Source organism: Lepidochelys olivacea (genome assembly GCF_965140295.1).
Source record: "Lepidochelys olivacea isolate rLepOli2 genome assembly, chromosome: 11".
Taxonomy (NCBI): domain Eukaryota; kingdom Metazoa; phylum Chordata; order Testudines; family Cheloniidae; genus Lepidochelys; species Lepidochelys olivacea.
In genome coordinates this window covers 64,312,721-64,335,236 of record NC_140421.1, presented here as the reverse complement: position 1 = coordinate 64,335,236, position 22,516 = coordinate 64,312,721, and the positions used below count along the sequence as shown (strand labels likewise).

The 22,516-nt window shown below is 42.6% G+C and overlaps 1 protein-coding gene across 3 annotated transcripts in view; it reads right to left on the bottom strand.

The window, feature by feature from the left end:
• Positions 1-222: 222 nt before the first annotated feature.
• The window catches only part of PIKFYVE (phosphoinositide kinase, FYVE-type zinc finger containing), a 98,337-nt gene continuing 76,043 nt past the window's right edge, over positions 223-22,516 (bottom strand). For all 3 annotated transcript variants that reach the window (XM_084642938.1, XM_084642940.1, XM_084642939.1), the window contains 13 exons: positions 20,037-20,192; positions 18,663-18,783; positions 18,064-18,159; positions 17,550-17,633; positions 16,179-16,270; positions 15,128-15,292; positions 13,744-13,803; positions 13,031-13,207; positions 12,397-12,500; positions 11,977-12,105; positions 10,324-10,585; positions 5,272-5,346; positions 223-4,315 (listed from right to left, as the gene is read on the bottom strand). In XM_084642938.1, coding sequence (XP_084499064.1) covers positions 4,200-4,315; positions 5,272-5,346; positions 10,324-10,585; positions 11,977-12,105; positions 12,397-12,500; positions 13,031-13,207; positions 13,744-13,803; positions 15,128-15,292; positions 16,179-16,270; positions 17,550-17,633; positions 18,064-18,159; positions 18,663-18,783; positions 20,037-20,192 — 1,637 coding nt within the window. In that variant the 3' untranslated portion in view covers positions 223-4,199. The remainder of the gene's footprint in view (positions 4,316-5,271; positions 5,347-10,323; positions 10,586-11,976; positions 12,106-12,396; positions 12,501-13,030; positions 13,208-13,743; positions 13,804-15,127; positions 15,293-16,178; positions 16,271-17,549; positions 17,634-18,063; positions 18,160-18,662; positions 18,784-20,036; positions 20,193-22,516) is intronic.

Sequence of the window (22,516 nt, the reverse complement as noted above, 5' to 3'; positions counted from 1 at the left end):
TCCTTGGTGGGCCCCCATGTTGCATTTACATCTCCAAACTGCAGGGCAGACATACCCCGAGATTAGGGATTAACCCAATTATTGGCGGGGGCGTGGGGGGGGGGGGGAGTTTTTCAATCTTGCCTAAATTATGCCAATGCCTCTGTACACACATAACGTTTACTGGCTATAATTTGATGAGATTCTTGTCAAATGCATATAAAGAATGTAAAGAGTAGTAAGTATATTTCAATTACTTTATTGGGACTGCTATCTACATACAGTTCAGTTTTCCAAGTAGTCAAGGCAGTTACTTTTAAATAGCTTAACATGTCAATCATATAAAACACAGCTGGAACCAAGGTACAATAGAAATATATACATATTATGGTACATTGAGTGCTTCTGAATGTGGTTAGTCTCATCTCTGGTAATTAAGGGTCTCATTCTGCTATGCTTTTAGACACATTGAGAAGCATCTTACTATGCACGTAGCACCATTGGTCTCATATGGGGCTACTTATATAGCAAGGTAATACTCCTTGTGAATAAGGGTGGCAGAATCCAGCCCCAGGCAATTAAAAGAAGTTGTGCTATACAGATACTGTAACACAAAAATGAGTGGTCACTTCTTGAATTAGACAAGATTAACACATTTGCCTGAACGCCTAGATTTATACAACAGCTAATGCAGCCTCTGAGAAAGTACTGCTTCATGATTACAATTGTAGTTGATGATTTACTCTATGTACATACACCCGTGTTACAGAACTAAAGAGAAACCATTGCACTAAACAGAGCCATAATACTGCGAGAGTTACATTCCCCTGCACTGATACTTCAGGGACCCTGATGGGGCTCAGCTACAGTCAGACACCAGCATCTCACCAGCCCAGTTTTAGCCCTGACAGGAGGAGTTTTCAGATGTGAAATGCTGTCTTTTGTGCACACAAATACTGCTTGTTGCTTTCCTTTAGAGGAACTCAGTTTTGTAGCAGGTGAAATGCTAGGATCGTTCTTGTCCTAATAGAGATCACCTGTAAGGAGCTGCCAATTCCATTCCTGTCGCTGACACTTCCTGCCTGCTGCACACTATATAGCTAGGTGTATATAACTTGAACTTTGCCCCATTTGAATAAGATCATCAAGTACTTCAAATCTGCAAAACCTTCAAGATCATAGTTCATATCGGTGCCCCTTTATTTTCCAAGGCCAGCACTATATGTTATCAGCCTCGGTCAGACCAGGACAAGTAATTTACTGGCTGAGTGCTACCACTAATGTCACGGGAGAGATCCTGAGCCGACGTCAATTGGCATAACTCCACTGACTTCAGAAAAAACTATGCCAGTTTGTACCTGCGGAGGATCTGGCCCGGAATTCAAGGGACATTTTCAGGTTTCAAATAGTACTACTGCAAATCAGCTGCCCAAAGTACACACTTTTAAAAAAAGTCAGTTCTACATCGGTCTCTTTTTGTGCAGTGCTGAAGGTCTCAGTCTGTGGATCCCAATACTGCAGAGTACTGACCCTATGTTATATCAGAACCATAGTTAGCAGAGATACTAATAATCAGCAGCTTAAGTAGAGGCATAGGCAAAAACCATACATCACTCTACAGAGTAACTATTCTTTGTATCAGAATGAGGATGCTGTGGAGTGTAAGGACTATAGCAGAGAGCAGAAACCTGAATGTTACCCATGTTCAGATTTGGTCTGTTACTCTGTTAACAAAAGTGAGAAAACCCACTTAATAGTGTCAATTGGGCGCTCACCGTGGGTAAGAGAAGAGAGTGTATAAATTAGCTTTACTGGGTAAGTTGGAGAAGAGCGAAATAAAAGGTGAAACTTGTGCAAACTTGTAATATAGACTTGGGGCAGCCATACAAGTCAGTGTCATGGGCTCTTTATTTTGGGGAAGATGTGTAATAATGCTTCCTCCTAGAGCTAGAAAAACCTACATACAATAGGAATGAAAACATGGCTGAGTTGCATTCTTAGTTAAAAGCAGTAATTCCATGATACTTGGTAAGTCACTTGACCTTGTATAAAGCTAACTTAATTGTCAAACTGGGCAAAAAGCACAACCCCACTGAAAGCCAGCTATATCCAGGTAAGCATGATGTAAGTTAGAACACTAGAGGTAAGAAATTGCATGAACATGCAACAGCTGCACCTCAGACATCAGTGTTTGACTCACTGGATTTATGGGATTCTGATGTAGGGAGACATGCAGTATTGTTGCTTTCAGCCATCCTTGGAGTGCACTGTAACTGCAAACTAGTTCAGATGACTAGCGGATCCAGAAACATGAACAACCATGCTGTACAAAGGGAATGGGACTTCTCCAGCTTAAACCCAAGTTAGACTCCTCTCCTTCCTCTTTCTACAGTAGGGTCAACCAAATATAAGAATCTAACGGAGTTTTTTGCTTGACAGGACAAGAACGCTACAGCAGCGTCACTTCACAGTAGCTTAGCACCAAGCTGCATTTTTATAGGAACAACCTGGATCAGGTGACCACTGCTGAAATTGCTTTATCCACCCTCTCTAACCCCTCTGCTTGGGCAGATGAATTACCATTACCCTAGAAAGAGAAATGTTGGGTGGAGGGAAATGCACAGCTGAGACTCAGTTACTGCAGTGAACCTAGTATCAGTGACAGCAGATGATGGTCCTGAATACGTGTGCCGTCTCCAATGCCACGTTTAATTTTAGCTGTTGCCTATGTCCTACAAAGTAAGTTCCAAGGATAATGGAACCTGCCTCTAACATACATACAATACCCTCATTTTTACTGGCCTTTATTGTATTGAAGCTAAAATAAGTAAACTCTTGTCACATCTACAAAAAAAACAAGTAAAATGAATAAAAATGAAAAGTGCTTATTTTCAAGTTGTGGCAATCCACAGACCCCCGCACATCATACTAAACACACCCACTAATTCAGTTTCCACAGAGCACCAAAAAAACTGAACATTCATTTCAATGCTGCAGAAGCAAATATTGTTTAGAAGGGTTTTCAATCTGGTTTATATGTATTAAATGTCACTGAGGTCTGGATGTGGAATCTTGTCTTAAGAATGTAAGAAAAATATTGTGCTGGCAAGACTTTTTACTCTGAAGGAATGTGATAGTCAAAGTTGTATGGGAACAAAATGAAATGATTGGAATTTATCTTCAAAGGACATTAGTATCATTAAAAAGGAAGCTACCACTAAGGCAGCATGATTCATAATGCAAGACAAGGCAGTGTTGCACAGAAGTCCCTCTTGAAATGGATAAGAGAGATCTGTAGTTTAATAAGTTTGCTTCTGGGGCTTTGGGAATGTCTGGTTTATGTTCCTATTGTTTTCAGTTTTTGCAGTGTTCGACTGCTCCATTTCTGTGTGAGGCTGCTGAAAACTAAATTATGACATGCAGGGCAAATTGCACTTTACTGCAATGAACTTAGCTGCATAAAAGATCAGTACAAATAAAAGGACAATGTAATCGTCATAGCTGGCTAAAACACACACAAATATTGTTTACAGAAGCCTGTAAGAACAGAACTTGTAAAGTGCATAACAGGACAAGTTATTCACTCTGATTCTTACAAGGTCTGCTTCAGACCACTGCAGCAATAATGAATGTTGTGGATATGGATTGACTTAGATTTTCCATGAACAGGGTGCTTATTTCAAAGCTTTCTATGTCCCTTGCACGATCACACTAGACACTGATGCAAATCACACTCATCAACTCTATAAATTCAAACTCACATTAGCCACCATACAAGTTGTGTAATACTTGCAGAGCTCACCTACTTCTCCACAAAGTGATCCATCATAAACCGGCCAGCACCTGGTTTCAGTGCTCTGATATGTGGGACAGCGTACAAAAATCTGTATTGGATACGGTCCTCTTTCTTGTGGCTGAGCTAATAAATCACCCCATTCTCAATCTTCTTGAGTAATAGGTTCCAACTCTGATCCCTACAACAGCTTGTATCTGCCAGCCTTATCTGTAATCCTCATGTCAGAAACTGAGGTGCAGGTAAGATGCAGATTTTACACTTCAGATGCATGTGGCCTGTGCAGACAGACGCAGGTTTGCAATCCTTTTGCCTGCTGCTGAGGAGCTGGAATGGCAAGATAAAGTCCAGGGTGTGTGTGTCCTCTTCTATCAGGGAATTTTTTCATTCACTGTGCTTCCCCGCCCATCACAACATGTGCTTTAGCTCAGCAGTTCAGACCCAGCCCTGTCCAATGATCCGGCACCATCAAGAAATACTTGTCCATTGCTTCACAAAATCTGCTCCGGTACAGTTCTGGAGAGACCACAGTTGGCATTTTACCTAGTGTTTAAAAGACAATAATGCCACAGTTTGAGATGGACCAGAGATCACACAGGAAAAATCAGGTTTGTATTACTGTAGTGCCTAGAGCCTGTAACTGAGATTGGGGCTCCATAGCACAGAATGCTGCACACACACAGCGCAAGAGTCTCTCAGAAAACAAGACAAAGGAAGCAGTAGACCCATTTTACAGATGGGCTCTGAGGCAGAAGTGAAGTGACTTGTCCAACACAGGCAGGGCAGAGCTGAGAACTGAACACAGACTCCAGCGTCCCAGTCAAGTGCCTCAGCCACAAGACAATTCTTCCTCTTGAGCTGCTGACAGCTCATTTGTAAGCATTTCCCTTTTGAGCTCCCCACAACTGGCACACTGCAAATGATACTAGAAAGTCATATGGTCAAGCACTTGTTCTGTGGGGAACTTTGACATCACAGTGAGTAGCTTGAGCTACTTCAGCATGGTTTGGGAAGGCAGTGGTTATAAAGAGACTGTGATATCCCAGAGGAAGGGACACAGGCAAAGGAGAGGAATCAGATCTTCTGAGCACACAAGGTGCGGGGAGTTTTCACAGAAGAGATTTCATTCCCCAAAACCAAGAAATCAGGCATTTCTGAATCTGCTTTTAAAAGATTAGTTACCCCTGCAAATAAACCAACAATACAGAGATACCGTTACTCTAAGACAGTAGAGCAGCAAGATACGTAGGTGACCCTGCCCTACAAAAAGTAATATGCCAATTAACAGTACCACCCATGCAGCTGCATTATGAGAACACAAGACTCTTACATTGTGCACAGCCTTGGGAATAAGGGAGAAGAGTTGAAACAATAAATTTGTACGAGAGAAAGTGTGGTGGGGGTGCAGGGGGGAGAAAACAGCACTGCCTGAAGTCTGTCAATAGCAGTGCTGATAGAGTGGGTTATCAGAATTAATACTGGGTGCGTCTTGGACTCACCTTGTCCTCCCAGGATGCCCGTTGACTTCACCACCATTTCAAGCTTTTTGTCCCAGGTAAAGGTGCGAATGTAATCTGTTACAGGTACAGAAAGATGTGTCAGGAAGTTCATATTCCAAATACAGATATTCCTGGGTAATTAGAAACACATTTCCTGGTATATAGCAAAGAAACTCAAGCTGCAAGCATTTGTTGCCAACGTAACAATTTCCCATTCTTAGCCAGCTGTCTCTCTCACTGGCAGGGGAAATTGCTCAGTAGCAATGAGAACACACCAGCTCTTCACTATATTCACAAAGATATTGCTCAGATAGCCTTGCCTTGACTCACACTAGTGAGCATTCTAAGCACCTAGTTATGAACTTTCCTTCATCCAGCTGACCCCAACCCTACATGTGCAAGGAGTCGCTCCACATTGGTCCTACAGTTCATAAGGTGGTTGATGATCAAGGGTGCCCTGCGATGGCTTAAGATCTAGCAACCTCATTCATTTTAAGCTAGTATTATTCCCCTTTATTAAAGTCTCTTTTGCCCACAAACAGCAGCTGGTGCTGCTCTCAGAGCACCTCCCAGCTTTCCTTTATGGAAAGAAGGGCTGGGAATGCCAGAAGTGACCCTGAACAAAAGGAAAGGAGGACAGCATAGCTTGGGCAGGAAAGTCCCAAGGTTGCTTCTAAACCTCTCTCCTTGGCACGTAAACTAAAAAGTCAATACAGCTTCTCAGGCTTATGAGAAAAACATCATCATTTTTAAAAAATTCTTCATTAGGTGATCCTGTTTCTCTTACTGCTCTCCCACACATTGTGCAGAGTCCCTGGAAGCAACATCAGTTAGTCTTTATCCTAGCACTTATTCACTGCAGTTGTCCAGCCTTATATTCAAGGCTTGTTATTGTTTGTGGACGGTGTTATTTTTAAGTGAATGTTGTTGCTTTCACCAAGACCTGCCGATTACAGATTCTTCATCACTGCACATCAAATATTTTCCAATATTTACTGAAATCCCTTCAATAGCCCACGCATTGTGGCGAGTTATGCACAAGCAGGGTAGCATAAGAGTATTTACTGAACAAAATGCAAACAACGATGGCCCTAGCATCAGCCCTGTGTAGAGCAATTCAAATGGCAATGACCCCAGGCATAAATTCGCCTCTTTTTATTTAACACATCAAAACAGAACAAAGTGGGAACACTGACACAGCCTGTTTTTGGATAAAAGTGGCATCTTTGTAAGCACAAAGAATAGAACGCAAGAGGATAAAAAAATATTCCCATCGGTTCTTCAGGGAATACTGAATGATTTTTCTCTTCTCAACTCAATCCAGCAATACTCAAGGCATGTTTCCCTGAGGAATTCAGGTTAAAAACAGAAGTGATTTCCGAAATATTTTTTTAATATAATATTAGAGAGAGAGTGTGTATATATGTAAATAGATGAACTACAACCAACTTTCACTTGAAAAGTTAAAAGCACAGTCTGTATAAATGGACATTGGTAAGCAAAAGAATAAATGATACAATCTAAAGCTTTGCATTAAGACCAGACTTAGTTCTGTAGATCTTTAATCTGAATGTACTCAGAGTCACCTTAGTATGACAGGTACCAGCGGAAGTGATGGAGAAATAGCGTGGCATGTAGTCTGAGAGATCCATATGCTTACTTCTCTGATATGATTATTCTATTATCATCATCCAGCAGAGGCAAATAAGCCTTCCATAATGCCTACAATTTTGTACTATCACCATCTGTTTCAGGGTACATGCTAGAACACCCAATCATCTGATGTAAAATGCTACCCAAATAACTAACAAATGCAGGTAGTGGTTATTCATAGGAAAATAACAGAGCCTGCGGTTAGCAGACAAGAGAAATAGACGAAATGCCCATTTTTCCACTAAGTTTGCTTACAGTGCTCTTGGTACCATAGAGGCAGCTCATCCTATGAAGAAATTCACTACTTAGAAAGTTGGCTGACCCTGCTTAAGCGACTGTGGGAATGAAAATGCAAAATAGTGAAATATTCATCAGCGCTTTTAGTTTAGAGGGAGAGCTACAATTTCATGCTTCAGGGTAGCAGCCGTGTTAGTCCGTATTCGCAAAAAGAAAAGGAGTATTTATAGCACCTTAGAGACTAACCAATTTATTTGAGCATAAGCTTTCGTGAGCTACAGCTCACTTCATCGGATGCATTCAGTGGAAAATACAGTGAGGAGATTTATATACACACAGAACATGAAAAAATGGGTGTTATTATACACACTGTAAGGAGAGTAATCACTTAAGATAAGCTATTACCAGCAGGAGAGCCCGGGGGAGAAAACCTTTTGTAGTGATAATCAAGGTGGGCCATTTCCAGCAGTTAACAGGAACGTCGGAGGAGCTGTGGGTGGTGGGGGAAATAAACGTGGGGAAATAACCTACTCCAGGACAGGCCCAACAAAGATAACAACAGAACGCCACTAGCCATCACCTTCAGCCCCCAACTAAAACCTCTCCAGCGCATCATCAAGGATCTACAACCTATCCTGAAGGATGACTCGTCACTCTCACAAATCTTGGGAGACAGGCCAGTCCTTGCTTACAGACAGCCCCCAACCTGAAGCAAATACTCACCAGCAACCGCACACCACACAACAGAACCACTAACCCAGGAACCTATGCTTGCAACAAAGCCCGTTGCCAACTGTGTCCACATATCTATTCAGGAGACACCATCACAGGGCCTAATCACATCAGCCACACTATCAGAGGCTCGTTCACCTGCACATCTACCAATGTGATATATGCCATCATGTGCCAGCAATGCCCCTCTGCCATGTACATTGGTCAAACTGGACAGTCTCTACGTAAAAGAATAAATGGACACAAATCAGACGTCAAGAATTAGAACATTCAAAAACCAGTCGGAGAACACTTCAATCTCTCTGGTCACTTGATTACAGACCTAAAAGTCGCAATATTACAACAAAAAGACTTCAAAAACAGACTCCAATGAGAGACTGCTGAATTGGAATTAATTTGCAAACTGGATATAATTAACTTAGGCTTGAATAGAGACTGGGAGTGGATAGGTCATTACACAAAGTAAAACTATTTCCCCATGTTTGCTGTTTTCATTATATAGTAACTCCTTGCTTAACGCTGTAGTTATGTTCCTGAAAAATGCTACTTTAAGTGAAACGATGTTAAGCAAATCCAATTTCCCCATAAAAATTAATATGGGGGGTGCGGTTTCCAGCGAAGTTATATATACACATATATACAGTATAAGTTTTAAACAAACAATTTAATACCGTACACAGCAATGACAATTGTGAAGCTTGGCTGAGATAGTGGAGTCAGAGGGGGGGATATGCTGCTAAATGATGAACTAGCACTCGGCTGAGCCCTCAAGGGTTAACACATTGTCCTTAATGTAGCCTCACACTCTACAAGGCAGCACAAATGGAGGGAGGAGACACACCGTGTGAGTGTGTGTGAGAGAGAGAGAGAGAGAGAGACGGACACGCATTGCCCCTTTAAGTACGCTGACCCCACTCTAAGTACACTGCTTTTTTAAGTAGATCGGCAAGTTGAGACAGCAGCTGCTGCCAGCAAGCTCCCTCATCCTGAGCCCTGTCGTGTTCCCGCCCCCCTGCACCGCTCTGTGGAGATGTGGGTACAGGAGCATGGGGCAGGAGTGGGGGGAGGGGGACACCCTGACATTAGCACCGCTCTTCTTCCCGCCCCTGCCCCCTGGGGAACGGCAAGCAGGAGGCTCCAGGGAGCAGCTCCAAGGCAGAGGGCAGGAGCAGCACATGGCAGTGGGGGGAGGGACAGCTGAACTGCCGGCAGTTGATAGCCTGCTGGGCGGCTGCCCCACAGGGAACTTAGGGGAACTGATAAGGGGGCTGCCGGTCCACCCTGGTTCCAAACCCCCACCAGCTAGCTCCAATGGGCTGCTCCTCCTGCAAGCAGTCGGCAAAGCAGGCGGTTTCCAAACAACATTATAAGGGAGCACTCCACAACTTTAAACGAGTAGGTTCTCTAACTGATCAGCAATGTAACAACGTTAACCAGGACAACATTAAGTGAGGAGTTACTGTATAAATTAGCAAAAAGAAAAGGAGTACTTGTGGCACCTTAGAGACTAACCAATTTATTTGAGCACGAGCTTTCGTGAGCTACAGCTCACTTCATCGGATGCATGCCGTGGAAACTGCAGCAGACTTTATTTATACACAGAGAATATGAAAAAATACCTCCTCCCACCCCACTGTCCTGCTGGTAATAGCTTATCTAAAGTGATCATCAGGTGGGCCATTTCCAGCACAAATCCAGGTTTTCTCACCCTCCACCCCCCCACACAAATTCACTCTCCTGCTGGTGATAGCCCATCCAAAGTGACAACTCTTTGTAAAGGTCCCTTCTAGCCTTAAAAAAAAAAAAAATCAAATCAATCTATACATTATTTCTTGGCCCCTCTCTGTAAGTAAATTGACTTACATTGCCATTCAGCTTAGACAGGAAAGGCAGTGAGGAGAAGTATGTAAGGTAGCATAAATAATCCACTCTCTATTTTAGCATGGACTTGGACTCCAAGGCATGCACATTATATACCAACTTGACTTTCCTTTAAAATGACTGCAAAAAGTGCTCATCAGCATGCATGTGAGCGTTTGCACAGCTAGGGATACGAGACAACAGGCAGGCCAGAAAGAAAGGAGTGAGAAATCCTTAAGCTTTCACAGTCAGCGTGATCTTACTTCAGCAAGGTGAAAGGCAAGTGCTCAGGACATGTGCCTTTGTTGAGTTGGGTGGATCTAGTGAATGTTTGGATGGGGTCATTCATCCACCTAATTCTTCAAATATATTAGACACAGATATGGCTCTGACTCCAAGGGAGGCTTCAGAAAGGTTCACTGTGAACTGCCTCACCCCCAATACACAGCTTAATTCAAAGGAAGAAGCAGAAGTCATGAATAACCACAGATATGGTACTGTGGTGATGAGAAACACAGTCCATGAAGTTAAAGTTAAGTACTTGAAAGAGCAAGAGCAAAGGTTACATACCAATGATCCCAACCACCAGCTGATTGCTAGTATCGTCGCGGCCAACCAGCAGGGAATAGTCAATGATGAGGTGGCTGGAAAGAAAGTGGGAATCGCTGTGGATGGAAGCCCTCAGCACAGCCTTGCAGTGGGAGCGGATATACAGAGGGTTGTCCCGTACCATCTTCAAGAGATTTTCATCGAGCAGGACAACATCGCAACTTTCCTTCCCGGTGTCTGTTTTCACATTTCTGTTCCGCAGGGAGCCCTTCAGGTCAAACACCTGGCAGGGGAGGACAAGAGTACTTCATTTCATTGGAAGAAAATCTGTTTTACCCACTTTCCACTCTGTTAGAGAGACCAGTGTCTCAAAGACTCCAAACAGTTTTACTACAAGATCATGGAATGTCAAATATCTCACCCTCAAATCAATTACTCCCAAGTTGTGTATATGGGATTGAGTGGTAACTGATCAATGGACCTTGATGAAGATGTCAGCACACTGCTTACAGCTTTGATTATATGATGATTTGGACTTTAAAAGGTGACCTGATGTGATATTTTCTTCTAAAACTGCTGAATATAAAAGAAAGCTGATGCTGCCACTTTTTGGTGTTTGCATTCTGCCTACTGGGAACCCCACAGGTCAGTCGTAAGGAGAAGACATTCAGGAGAGAGTGAATCTTGCATGAAAACAGGCCATGGTGTGGCTGGGAAGGTAAGTGGATTAATTGTAGAATTGTATCCACTTGTGATTGCTGCAACCACAGTACAAGACAGGCCACACAAACCTGTTGATCTGGCCTAGAAACCTGGTCCCTTCAGCTACCACACAGCTGTGCTCCACCAATCTAGCAAGAAGTTAAGCTCAAATATATAATGTCTCTGAGGCAGCAAGCCACCATAGGACAAGCAGATCACATATACATTAAAACCATTACAATTAGATACAGCAGACACTATAATATGCTTAAACCACCACCACATTTCTTCAAATAGTAATTTAGGCATAGGGTCAAGATTTAATCACCTGGAAAGGATAGAGGGTCAGCAATAAGCCTTTTAGCTAAAAAGATGAAGTCAAATTTTAAGGTGTGTGTGATTTTGGCTAATTTTCTTCTAACATTCAAAAAAATTCTTAGTCTCCAGTGTAAACCCTGCAGTTCAGGGCAAGCCACCGTGGATAGCCAAGGACAAATATAGGACACCTAATGGAAAAAAGGTTGTAATCTTAACTATGGCAACAGAAGCCATTCGAAGATGACACTTTACATAAAAGGCCTTGTCTACACTACAGGGGGATATCAATCTAAGTTATGCAACTTCAGCTACGTGAATAATGTAGCTGAAGTTGACGAACTGAGATCTACTTACCGCGGGGTCCACACTATGCGAGACACTCTCCCATCAACTCTTTTTGTGCTTCTCATTCAGGTGGAACACAGGAGTAGAGAAGAGAGAGATCTGTAGTCGATTTAGCGGGTCTTCACTAGACCCGCTAAATCGACCACTAATGCATCGATCACCACGTGTCACACCCCCGATAAGGGTAGATAAGGCCTGAGTCAACATCTTCAGGGTGAAGATGCCCCAGTAGTGTCAGCCCTGTTCCTACTCTTTGTGTTGGGAAAAGCACTGTGGAAGAGAAAGATGCATCACATACTTATTCCTCACCTGAGCCATTTTTCTGCCATAGAAAAGGTTTTCCATGACAAGCAGATCCAGCTTCTTCTCAGTGTTGTTCTGAGAGTTCTTGTATCCAATCCGATACACTCCAAGTATTTTGGCCAGTGCTGTTGGTTTCTGATCGAGAGAACAGAGGATAACATTCCAATAGTTATGGTAGAAAGCATTACTTTCCTGTGCGCCAGAACTTTCATTTTTCATCCCAATACATTTGATTTTGAAGCCTTGGTGAAATTTCTGCATTTTAAAAATTTAAAAAAAAAACAACATCCTTTCTATCAGACTGCCAATATATACCTAACTCCTCATTATATCTGTTAGTCCCCCTCATTTTAATACTACTGGCTTGAAAACAACTATTTAAATAAAAAGACAAGTTCCAAAAACCAGCCTGTACAAGCCTCCTACCTTTTGCTGAACAGCATTAGTGATGTAAGTGAAGTAGTGTGGGGCAAAGTCAAGGAAGGACTGGACCTCCAGACGGGGCATCTGCTTCAAAATGAATCTGTCATCTGTTTCAACATTAGAGAAAGGCTATGTAATTCCAGATGTAGGAAAACTTTTACTGTAAATATCCAGAAAGACACCCCCAAATCCTTCAAGAATCTAACTTCAAGCATGTACCTTATTAACTGTAATTTTCTCTTTAAACGTTAGCAGCAGAAATTTGTGTCCATAGGCTTTACAGTTCTAGGTGTTAGCTCATTTGAAGGAATTTTTAAAAAGTCTGATTTGCCTTAACAGTGAACGCCAAAAGATTGAAAGAAAACTGTAAATCATTCAATTATATTAAAATCTGGCATCCCTTGAAGCTGTGAGAAAGTAGGAGTTTTATACTTAACCTCCTTGGCCAGCTATTTTCAGCACTGCTGAAGAGTATGCTTTATGAAAGCCTGTCCTCCAGTTGTGCCTTGGGGTTTTCAGTTTAGTTCTCCAACCCCCACAAGTGCCGCACTAAAGGTACAGAAAACACCCCTCCCACAAGAAACAGTTAAGAAGCTTTTTGCTACGAAAGGGGAAGAAATAAGCAAGCCAGTTTTACCTTCCGTCACATAGAACACAGCTCCTGACTTGCCTCCACGGGCCTGCCAGGGCAGAGAGTGAGACAGGGAGCGAATGAAGTCCTCCTCACGGCTCCCGAGTATCACATCACGCATCTTATGGAACTCCCCGGCATAATAAATCCGGCAATAGAACTTGGCATTAGCATCTGAAAACTCTGCAGAGAGACATGGAGAGAGAAGGTCCTTCATTAATTAGAAAAAGCAAGCCTTGTTTTCCCAAGAGAGTTGACCAGTCAGTAATATTTTTCAGGAGCTTTTAAGATCCCTTGCCCTCACTACAAAAGTTATTTTTAAGTTACAGTTACTCTTATCCACCCCTATGTTTTAAAGTGCTTAGAAAACTGGCTAAGTAGTAATTAAAAAAGAAAAGGTTGTTTTCTGTTTTTATTTTAATACCCCCACAAAATTAGCCCATGTTACATGCCAATTGATGGTGCTTCAAAACAAGATGTGATGGAAATTTAGATTTTGTAGGCTGTTTTTTGTAATTAACACCTCTGCCACTTTTTCAGAACACCTGGACTTGTTAGTAAGAATGCCATTGCTCTGCAATCTGACATTTTCCTGCCCAAGATGAACTGTCAACTCATCAACTCCAAGTTTTATTAGGGAGGTAGTTCTGTGTTTGTGAAGAGGGCAGTATGCCACCATATGATTCTTAATTAAGAGCCCCAAATTATTTCCTACTCACGAAGTTCCACATGGGGATTTGCTAGCTGTTTCTTTTGTGCATCTCCTCCATCTGCTTCATCTGAAAACAGCAAGGGGAAGATTAAGTCAGGCATGTATGTTTAGCACCATAAGCCAAGTTCTATAACAAGGTATGCTTAGCACTGAATAGAATTCACATTAAAAGAAGATCTTTGGGGTTTGCCAAAATGTTTATTTTTATTAGCAGCAGTAGTTCTAAAGCACCCCTTGAGAAGATGATTAGATACTGCATGAACAGTTAAAGAGTCACAAATCATACACAAATCATTTATTTCACTAACTGAATTAGCCTCATTTCCACTATTCAAGGTCAAATCGGGCTTCAAATTACAAAAAGTTAGAAATAAGATTCAAACTCAGTGCACTATAAAAATTGATGGTCACTGGAAGAGTCCTCAAAACAGATTGTAGGTAGATACTAAAGAAAAACGCATTGTTCATTAAACTTGCTGACTGATAACCCTGAAGTGAAAGATTCATATAACTAATTTCTTAGAAACCATCTGGGGAGCAATTGTCTTACTCTAGTCCAGGGATTGGCAACCTTTGGCACGCAGCCCGTCAGGGCAATCTGCTGGTGAGCTGGGACAGTTTGTTTACCTGAGTGTCCGCAGGTTTGGCCAATTGCAGCTCCCACTGGCCGCGGTTGGCTGCGGGAAGCGGTGTGGGCCGAGGGATATGCTGGCTGACACTTCCTGCAGCCCCCATTGGCCTGGAACGGCGAACCACAGCCAATGGGAGCTGCGATCAGCCGAAACTGAGGACGCTGCAGGTAACAAACTGTCCTGACCTGCCAGCGGATTTCCCTGATGGGCTGCGTGCCAAAGGTTGCCGATACCTGCTCTAGTCCCTCCAGGCCAAGCTTCCCAATATAACAGCTCTGTGAGAGAGTGTTTCGAGTGATGCTACCACTCATACTACAGAAGCATGACGACAGCACTAAGCTTTTTAGCCTATGTGAACGCAGTTTCCCCCACCCCCTTCCTTCTGTTTTCTGCTACTCCATGAACTGAAGTGATACAGCAGACCAGGAAGTAAAGCTGAGAGATGGACTGAAGCCCACTGGTTCACACTACACCCACCCAACTTGAAGGAATTTGGAAGACCCTGAAACCAAAGATGTATTGTTCTTGATACTATAGGCCTGGAGCCTTAAAAAAGGTCCCTTGTCTAATAAAGAGGGAAGCTGGGATTTTCAAGAGGAGTCCATTGAATTTCAATGAGATTTGGGCACCTAACACTTACTTTTCTTTGAAAATTCCATCTGGAGTGGGTTTGGGTTTTTTGTCTGTTTGTTTAAATAGACTAGATGTTGGGAGATGCAACAGTCCTAGCTGAAAGATGTAACTGATGAGAGAGCATACCTTGAGTCTCTGCTCCTTGGCTCTCCGGACCCTCCTTGCCCATCTGTCCAACCTGGTAGTAGGCACTATCTGCACCACGTAAGGTCTCTTTCTTCTGGGCAGACAGATCAGGGCTCTTCCCTCCTGTGCCACGGAAGAAGGATAGAACTCCAGAAACTTTTTTTGCTAAAGTGAGTGAGCAAAGGAAAGAGTGGGCACCATTGTTTCTATAGTCACTACAACCCAGAAGCTTTTATCACAGAAATATTCTCAAGTGACTTTTCTAGTAGTAGGGGAAAAGCCCAGTAACCTATTTCCAATCCTCCAACCAATTTAAAGTAACAGGTTAGTTGACTTAGTGTTACAGAATGCTACACCTTAATACTTCAGAAGTCATTGGAGAAACTGCACACGTCAAACTGAGCTGACTGCTTAATTGTTACATTGGAGCGCTAAAGTGCTAATCCTTTTTAAAAAGGGAGGGGGGGCAGGGGAAGACAAGCTGAAGAAAGCCTAACACAGGCAATGTTCCCATGCTCACACATCTTAAAAAAACAAAACAAAACCAGGAACCTTCCTGATTGTAAGAATCATTGGCATCTTGGAAACTTTTCTACTGAGAACTACTCATGGCATTTTACAACTTCCCCTCCTCCCCAAATTTCAAAGTATTTTTAACCAGTATCTTTAAAAACACACCACCACCAAAACCATAAGACAGTACTAAGAACACAACTGGAGTCCAGGTTCTATATGGGGCACAAAAGCCCACATAAGAATACTTAAGTCTGCTACATAAAAAAAAGGAGGACTGAGGTCATCTCTGTTACTAGAAGAGAAGAGTACCAGGAGAAAAACACCAGTGTGAGACTTTGATTTTCAAGCCAATATCAGCAGTTCAAAAACTGAATTTACTATACCCAACTTAGAACAAATTGGATTTCATTTCAAGTTGTATTTTCCCTTTTTAAAGTTAGTTTCAATCAAAACCTACACTTAAGCTTATTTGATCTCAGTAATTAAATCAAAGCTGGCCTGTGATGTGGACACTATTTCTCTAAAACAACCTTACGCTGTTCTGCTTCGGCTGTGCGGTTTGCCTGTCCCGCATTAGTCTCAGGCAATCGGACTGGGCTGTTGCTCTTCGGTTTGTTGTCCAACATACTGAAAGGGAAAGACATTCTGAATTATTTATAACCATAGTAAGTTTTCCATGTGAACCAGATAAACTAATTCTTCACCCGGGCACTAGATTATCCCCAATTTTAAATGAAAGAAAGAAAGTTAAAGTAAATCTATATGGGGAAGAGGATGTAAAAGTGTCCTACTGTGGGGAGACATTCAACCCCTCGTGGACTTCCAGGCTTCCTTCCAAAATGACTCCTCTACCTCATCTATCCAGGAAAGAGATCATCCACCCTTATCTCAGTGGGGAAGGCCCACTTGCCTGAGTGCAAAAACTGTTTCTCTAAGTCACCAAGCTGAGTTAACAGGACTACGGGCCTCTTCAATAACAGATTGTGCCAAATAGCACAGCTCCAGGATTGGGAGCAACCCAATCACTGCACCCTAGTGTACATGTAACTCAGTGGAGAAGCTGGTTAGGAGGGTACAGTACAAGGGCCCAAAGTCAGATGGGACCTGAGTTACTGTTATAAGACAGCTAATTATATTGAAACTGGGGACGACACCATCTGGACACTGGATGCTGTCAGAAAATTGAAGTACTTGGCAGTTCCATAAGAACACATTGGAGGGGGCCCCAGCTATGATTTTGGCTCCCCTCCACCCCCCATGACCACACTCTGCTCTCTCTAGTACAGGGGTGGGCAAACTTTTTGGCCCAAGGGCCACATCTGGGTGTGGAAATTGTATGGTGGACCATAAATGCTCACGAAATTGGGGTTGGGGTGCAGGAGGGGTTGAGGGCTCCGGCTGGAGGTGCAGCCTCTGGGGTGGGGTTGGGGGATGAGGGGTTTGGGGTGCAGGCTCCGGGCTGTGATTACCTCAAGCAGTTCCTGAAAGCAGCAAAAATGTCCCCCCTCCGGTTCCTACACGATGGCGCTGCCAAGCAGCTCTGCTGCGCGCTTCCCTGTCCACAGGCACTGCCCCTACAGCTCCCATTGGTCGTGGTTCCCAGCCAATGGGAGCTGTGGGGGCGGCACTTGGAGCAGAAGCAACATGCAGAGTGGAGCCCCCTGGCTGCCCCTAGGCGTAGGAGCCGGAGGCAGATATACTGCTGCTTCTGGGAGCTTTACAGAGCGGCTGCCGACCCTGTTCTCCAGCTGGAGCGCCGGAATGAGGCAAGTCCCAGACCCCAATCCCCAGCGGGAGTGCGAGGGCCGGATTAAAACAGCTGGCGGGCCAGATGCGGCCCGCGAGCTGCAGTTTGCCCACCCCTGCTCTAGAACATTTTCAAGCCTGTTATGAGCCAGTTGGTCACCTGTTTGGTGGAAGCCCTTCTTCAGAACTGCTCTTCAGAGATGCTTTGGATAACTCATCTAAGGCATTTCTGTATTCCTTGCAACTGAAAGGGAAAGATTAACAGCTTATGTTACAATTCCTACAATACCAATCCATTTGGTTTAATTCAGAGGCAGCAGCAAGTGGAGAGCAATCCCCTAGAGATAGGATACCTACCTGTTAGCTAAAAACAAACCCCACACAAGGTCCTTGAGAGACTATTTTACTTCGTTCTGTAAAAACTAGCTCTGAACTCTAGTTATTTTATCTAAATAAAAGATTTTTCAGAAAGCTGCAGACAGTCTAATTTCCCCATGTAGAAGGGCTGTCACTTCAATTTCGCAAGGAGCTCTCATACAGGGCTAGAAGAAAGTCTCACATTTATAGAAGTAGCAGCTGCAAGGGGTTTATACATGTTCCTTGAACAGAAAGGCCACTGAAGATTTCTTAGACATTTGGGATAAACCCAGTGAAAAGTGAATCAGTTTAAATACCTGAGCGCAAAAGCTATGATGGAGCTTGGTTCCTTTTCACAGACTGCAATGGGTACCCGTTCATGTTCATACATTAGGTAGTGCTTATCTGGGTCACTGTATAAAAACCAGAATAGATTATTTTTTTATGTTAGCAGCTCTGGACAAGTGAAGGAGCAACAGGTGGAGTTTTTGGTGAAAGTTCAAATTTCACCAAATACACCCCAGACAAGTGATTCTGTGACTTGAACGCCTCATATGGACTTGTAAAGGTACTGGCTTCTCCCATCACAAATATTTGTAGAGGGCACGTTAGCCACAGGCTAGAGTAATTTAAAATTCCATTATGTACTATAGGTGGTGGTGGAGAGTAGAAAGATTAACATGTTAGAGAAAACAGGGCTTGCTTTAGGCAAGCAATATACTGTTGGACGTTATGAACACACTTTTAATCCAGTGATGTTTGTGTGCAGGGAAAGCCAATTTATGACTATTAGTCTCTCTGTTCAGCAAGAGCAGTTGCACAGCTTTCAGTTTCTGTAGCTAAGCCAGAACATCAGTTTGGTATTTAGCACACAACACAATTTTCATGTCCATTGGTAGCACCATATATTACTTACAAGGGGAATGGAATGGGATTATAGCTGTTTCCAGGCAACAAATTTGCCAAAATAGCTTTCATAGTAGATTTCTCCTTCACCTGGCTGTCTGTAGATCCCAACAAGTGTCCATCAAATACATCTAGAATGAAGATATGACTATTAATTGTGGATCATGAAGCATACACCAGAACAGTCGAACTTTACTTGGATTTCCATGTGGGCTGTAATCTTGGGAAATAAAAAATTCCTTGCTCTACCATACATTTCATTGGAGGATCTCAAAGAAATTCACATGGAAAAATTAAGTATCATTGCCATGTTACAAATTGAGGCTGTGAGGTTAAGGGCCAGATTCTTAAAAGGTAGACTGCCACTGAGTCCCTAAATGTAAAAATCTGGCCCTACAGTGACTTGCCTCAAGTTACAGTGAGTCTGAGCCAGAGCCATGAATAGAACCCAGATTGCCTAATTTCTAATCCAAAGGCCCTATCCCCTCAGCCATGCAGCTGAATATATGCACAGTCTCATGCAGCTGATTATAGTACAGCTTGTGAAAGTTTGCACTGTAACTCTGCCTTTTGTAGCCAACCTATTAAAATCTCCCTGGATCAAGACTCTCTCAGAGAAGCGGTTTGGTGGATGTCAGCTCACAATGCAGCAATATTGAGTTCAGTTACATGAGCTGGATGGCCTCGTACCACTGCACCCTTGGGACAGATGTGCATGCCTGAAATAAGTCAAAGATCAGTTCTTGACCTTGGATAAGAGTTCTCCAGGATACTCAGCCCCAGGAGAAAGGAGAGTGCCTCTTATTTCTCTTACAAGGATTCCTTTCTGGCCAAAACTAAGTGTTGAAGAACATGTATCTACTCTTCATTCAAAGAGGGAAGGGTCAGTGATATGGGGAAGAAAGCATAGGGAGAAAGGAGTATACCGATGGCCTTCCCTACCGAGGAGGGCGGTTTATGGCCATTCTTCGTTAGAATGCACTAACGAACGAATAGCCCTTTTGCAGCTGCAGCAGAACCTTTAGCAACAAGCAACCTTGAAAGGAGCACATGTATTTTTGAGACACAGTTAGGTACCATTCAATCATTTGAAAAAGGTTGATGAGATGCCCTGGACCTGATACAGGACACCATTACTATAAGTTTACACCATTTTGGTTCCCACCATTGAAGCCTGTTACAATACTCAAGCACTCTTCAAAATATTTAGTCCACTTTGGTGAGCTTTAGGCACTCAGTCTGCCAGGTGAAGTGTTTGGTTCTCAGCATCATCATTTAGAGAGGCAGTCATACTAATCTAGTAACCAGTAATCTCATATGCTAGCCACTACGTGGTGTGTCACACAACCAAAGGAAGAGGGAAATAAGTGTCATTGAATTGTACCTTCTGAGCTGCTGGTGGTGTCTGGTTCAGAGAGTGAATTGGCAAAGGAAGGCCCCCCTGTCAGCTGCTCTGACACAATTTCAGGTGGGGTAGGAAGCTGGAGATGGGTGGAGCTTGTGGAGCTCTGACTTGACAAGGTTGTCAAGAAACGGTCATCTGTTGAACATACAAAAAACAGCAAGGACACAGGAAAGCATTTGAGATTACCAGCCAAAACGAACACCCGTTTCCATCCCGGACCCTTCACTAAAAATCGACATTCACTTGGGTAACCATTTTTCCTCTCACATATACGATATGTAATATAACAGATCCTTCACTTGGAAAGTGGAGAAGCAGTGCATAATGAGAGCACAAATGCTCGAAGAGTTACAGGAAACTTTCCAAAAGCACTTAAGTTCCGGTTCTGAAAGAGACTTGGGGCTTGTGCTGTAGTGCCATGTAAGTGTAGACATCAGCGCAGATGCTACCTAGGCCGACCGGAGGGATTCTCCTGTTGGTGTAACTAATCCACCTACCCGAGTAGCTAGGTCAACAGAAGAAGACTTCTGTCAACTTAGTGCTGTCTACATGGGCACTTAGGTTGGCTTAATTACACCACTCGGGATGTAGATTTCTCACACCCTTGAGCAATGTAGTTATGCCAATCAAATTTTCGAGTTTAGACCAGGCCTGAAACTCCAGCTGCTTAGTCTCCTAATGAGATTTATTGCAAGTCAATAGGGTGCCTAAGCATCCAAGTCACTTTCAAAAACAGGACTTCAGTGCTTTTGAAAGTTTTATTCAGAGTGGTTCTAGTGAGAGCTTTTGGAAACTTTAAAAAGTGATGATCAAGTTAAACTTCTATAATATTGTAACTAATAAATCTTTATATTACAATTGAGAATATAAGAAATCCAGTTTCCTTTTCACCATTTATGCAGCAGATTCATTTACTGCATTCCATTCACCTCTGACAATAGGTTAGCCCATGTCACTTTGTAGTTCTCACCCACAATGTTTGGGTTGCAGATACTGTAGAGGAACACCCACCAAAACTTTAATGAATTTTTAAGAAACATTTCAATTCATTAGGTTTTAAAACATCAAAATCTAGAGCTCTCAATCTACTCCTCTTGATGGAGTTCCTGTAACTTTTTGAAAAACTGAAAACATTGACGCTCCCATATTACTGAGATAATACATAGCTTGCCTTGAACAACTACTCAAAAGACTCCATGGGAAAATAGTTACAGTAGCTCACTCTCACTTTTCAGTAATCCTTACCCTTAAGATCCTTCTACTTTGCAAGAACATTTCTGCATTGGAAGTATTATATTCCTATTTGCAACGTATGAGACCCATAACTAGTGTGTCTTGAAATAAAAACGTAATATGTAATTTAGTATAAAAATCTGAACCAGGAGATGATTAAGGTTTTTGGCAATGGAAATCAGATGCAGCTTCTTCCCCTCAGACGTGACTATATTTAGGAGAGGCAGATTAAAACCAATCTTTGACAGGGACTAGCTGTTTTCCAGCATTCCATGCTACGTTCTAACCTAATGTACTGTTAACAGTAAGGATAAATAAAGTAATCAGCAAAATAAAGATGACATTTAAAATAGCCTCATTAGGATTTAGAGTTAACAACCCATTAAAAAGAACAGGGCAGTTCTTTTAGATCTATGGTTTCCAAGACTTAATGATCACCACATGAGTTTACATTGATTTCACATTTTGATGGTTCTTTGCAGCCTTGAGGCTAGTGGCTTAAATCTCTTAAAAGTGGAGTGTAAGAATTAGAACAATTATGTGCAAATACAATGAGGACAGTTACAAAGGCAATTTTTACACTAATAAGTGCTACAGTATTTCAATCCAATTTATGCTATAATCCTTCCTGTCTGGCAGAATTAAATTAAGGCAATAGTTCCATCATGCATGAATACTGTTCAGTCTTGCAGTATACACTAACCAACTGCACTACTGAGCGCAAGGCAAGGTTAACCCAGACTGGTACCAGATATACAAGATGAGACCAAAATAGATCTTAACCGTTTCAAGAAACTGCCCTACGGCAATCATCATGCTGGGGGAGTGGTTTGTGCCAAACAGCATCCTTATCTATTGATCACCCCAATTTGAAACAGAAGTAGGTCATTTCACAGTAGGGAAACTTAGTGCAGCACCAGGGTCCACATGGACACTTAGTGCATGGCAGACTAGTGCGGGGTAGATTTGCACCCCAGCCTGCCACAAACTAAGTGTTCACACCGTTTCAAACTAGTCTCTAGAGCTCAGTGACATGTTGCACCTTTGGGATTTTGCAGCCTTTAAGAGTTTTAAGATTAAAAACCTTAAAGGCCATTAATTCTTCCAGGAAAACTTGTACAAGAATGCTGTGTGGACGTGAAAAGAATTCTGATTCTATACAAGATATATGCTGCCTCTCCATTCTCTCCTCCTTTGTTAGGGATATTTACATGGAAATGGTATCC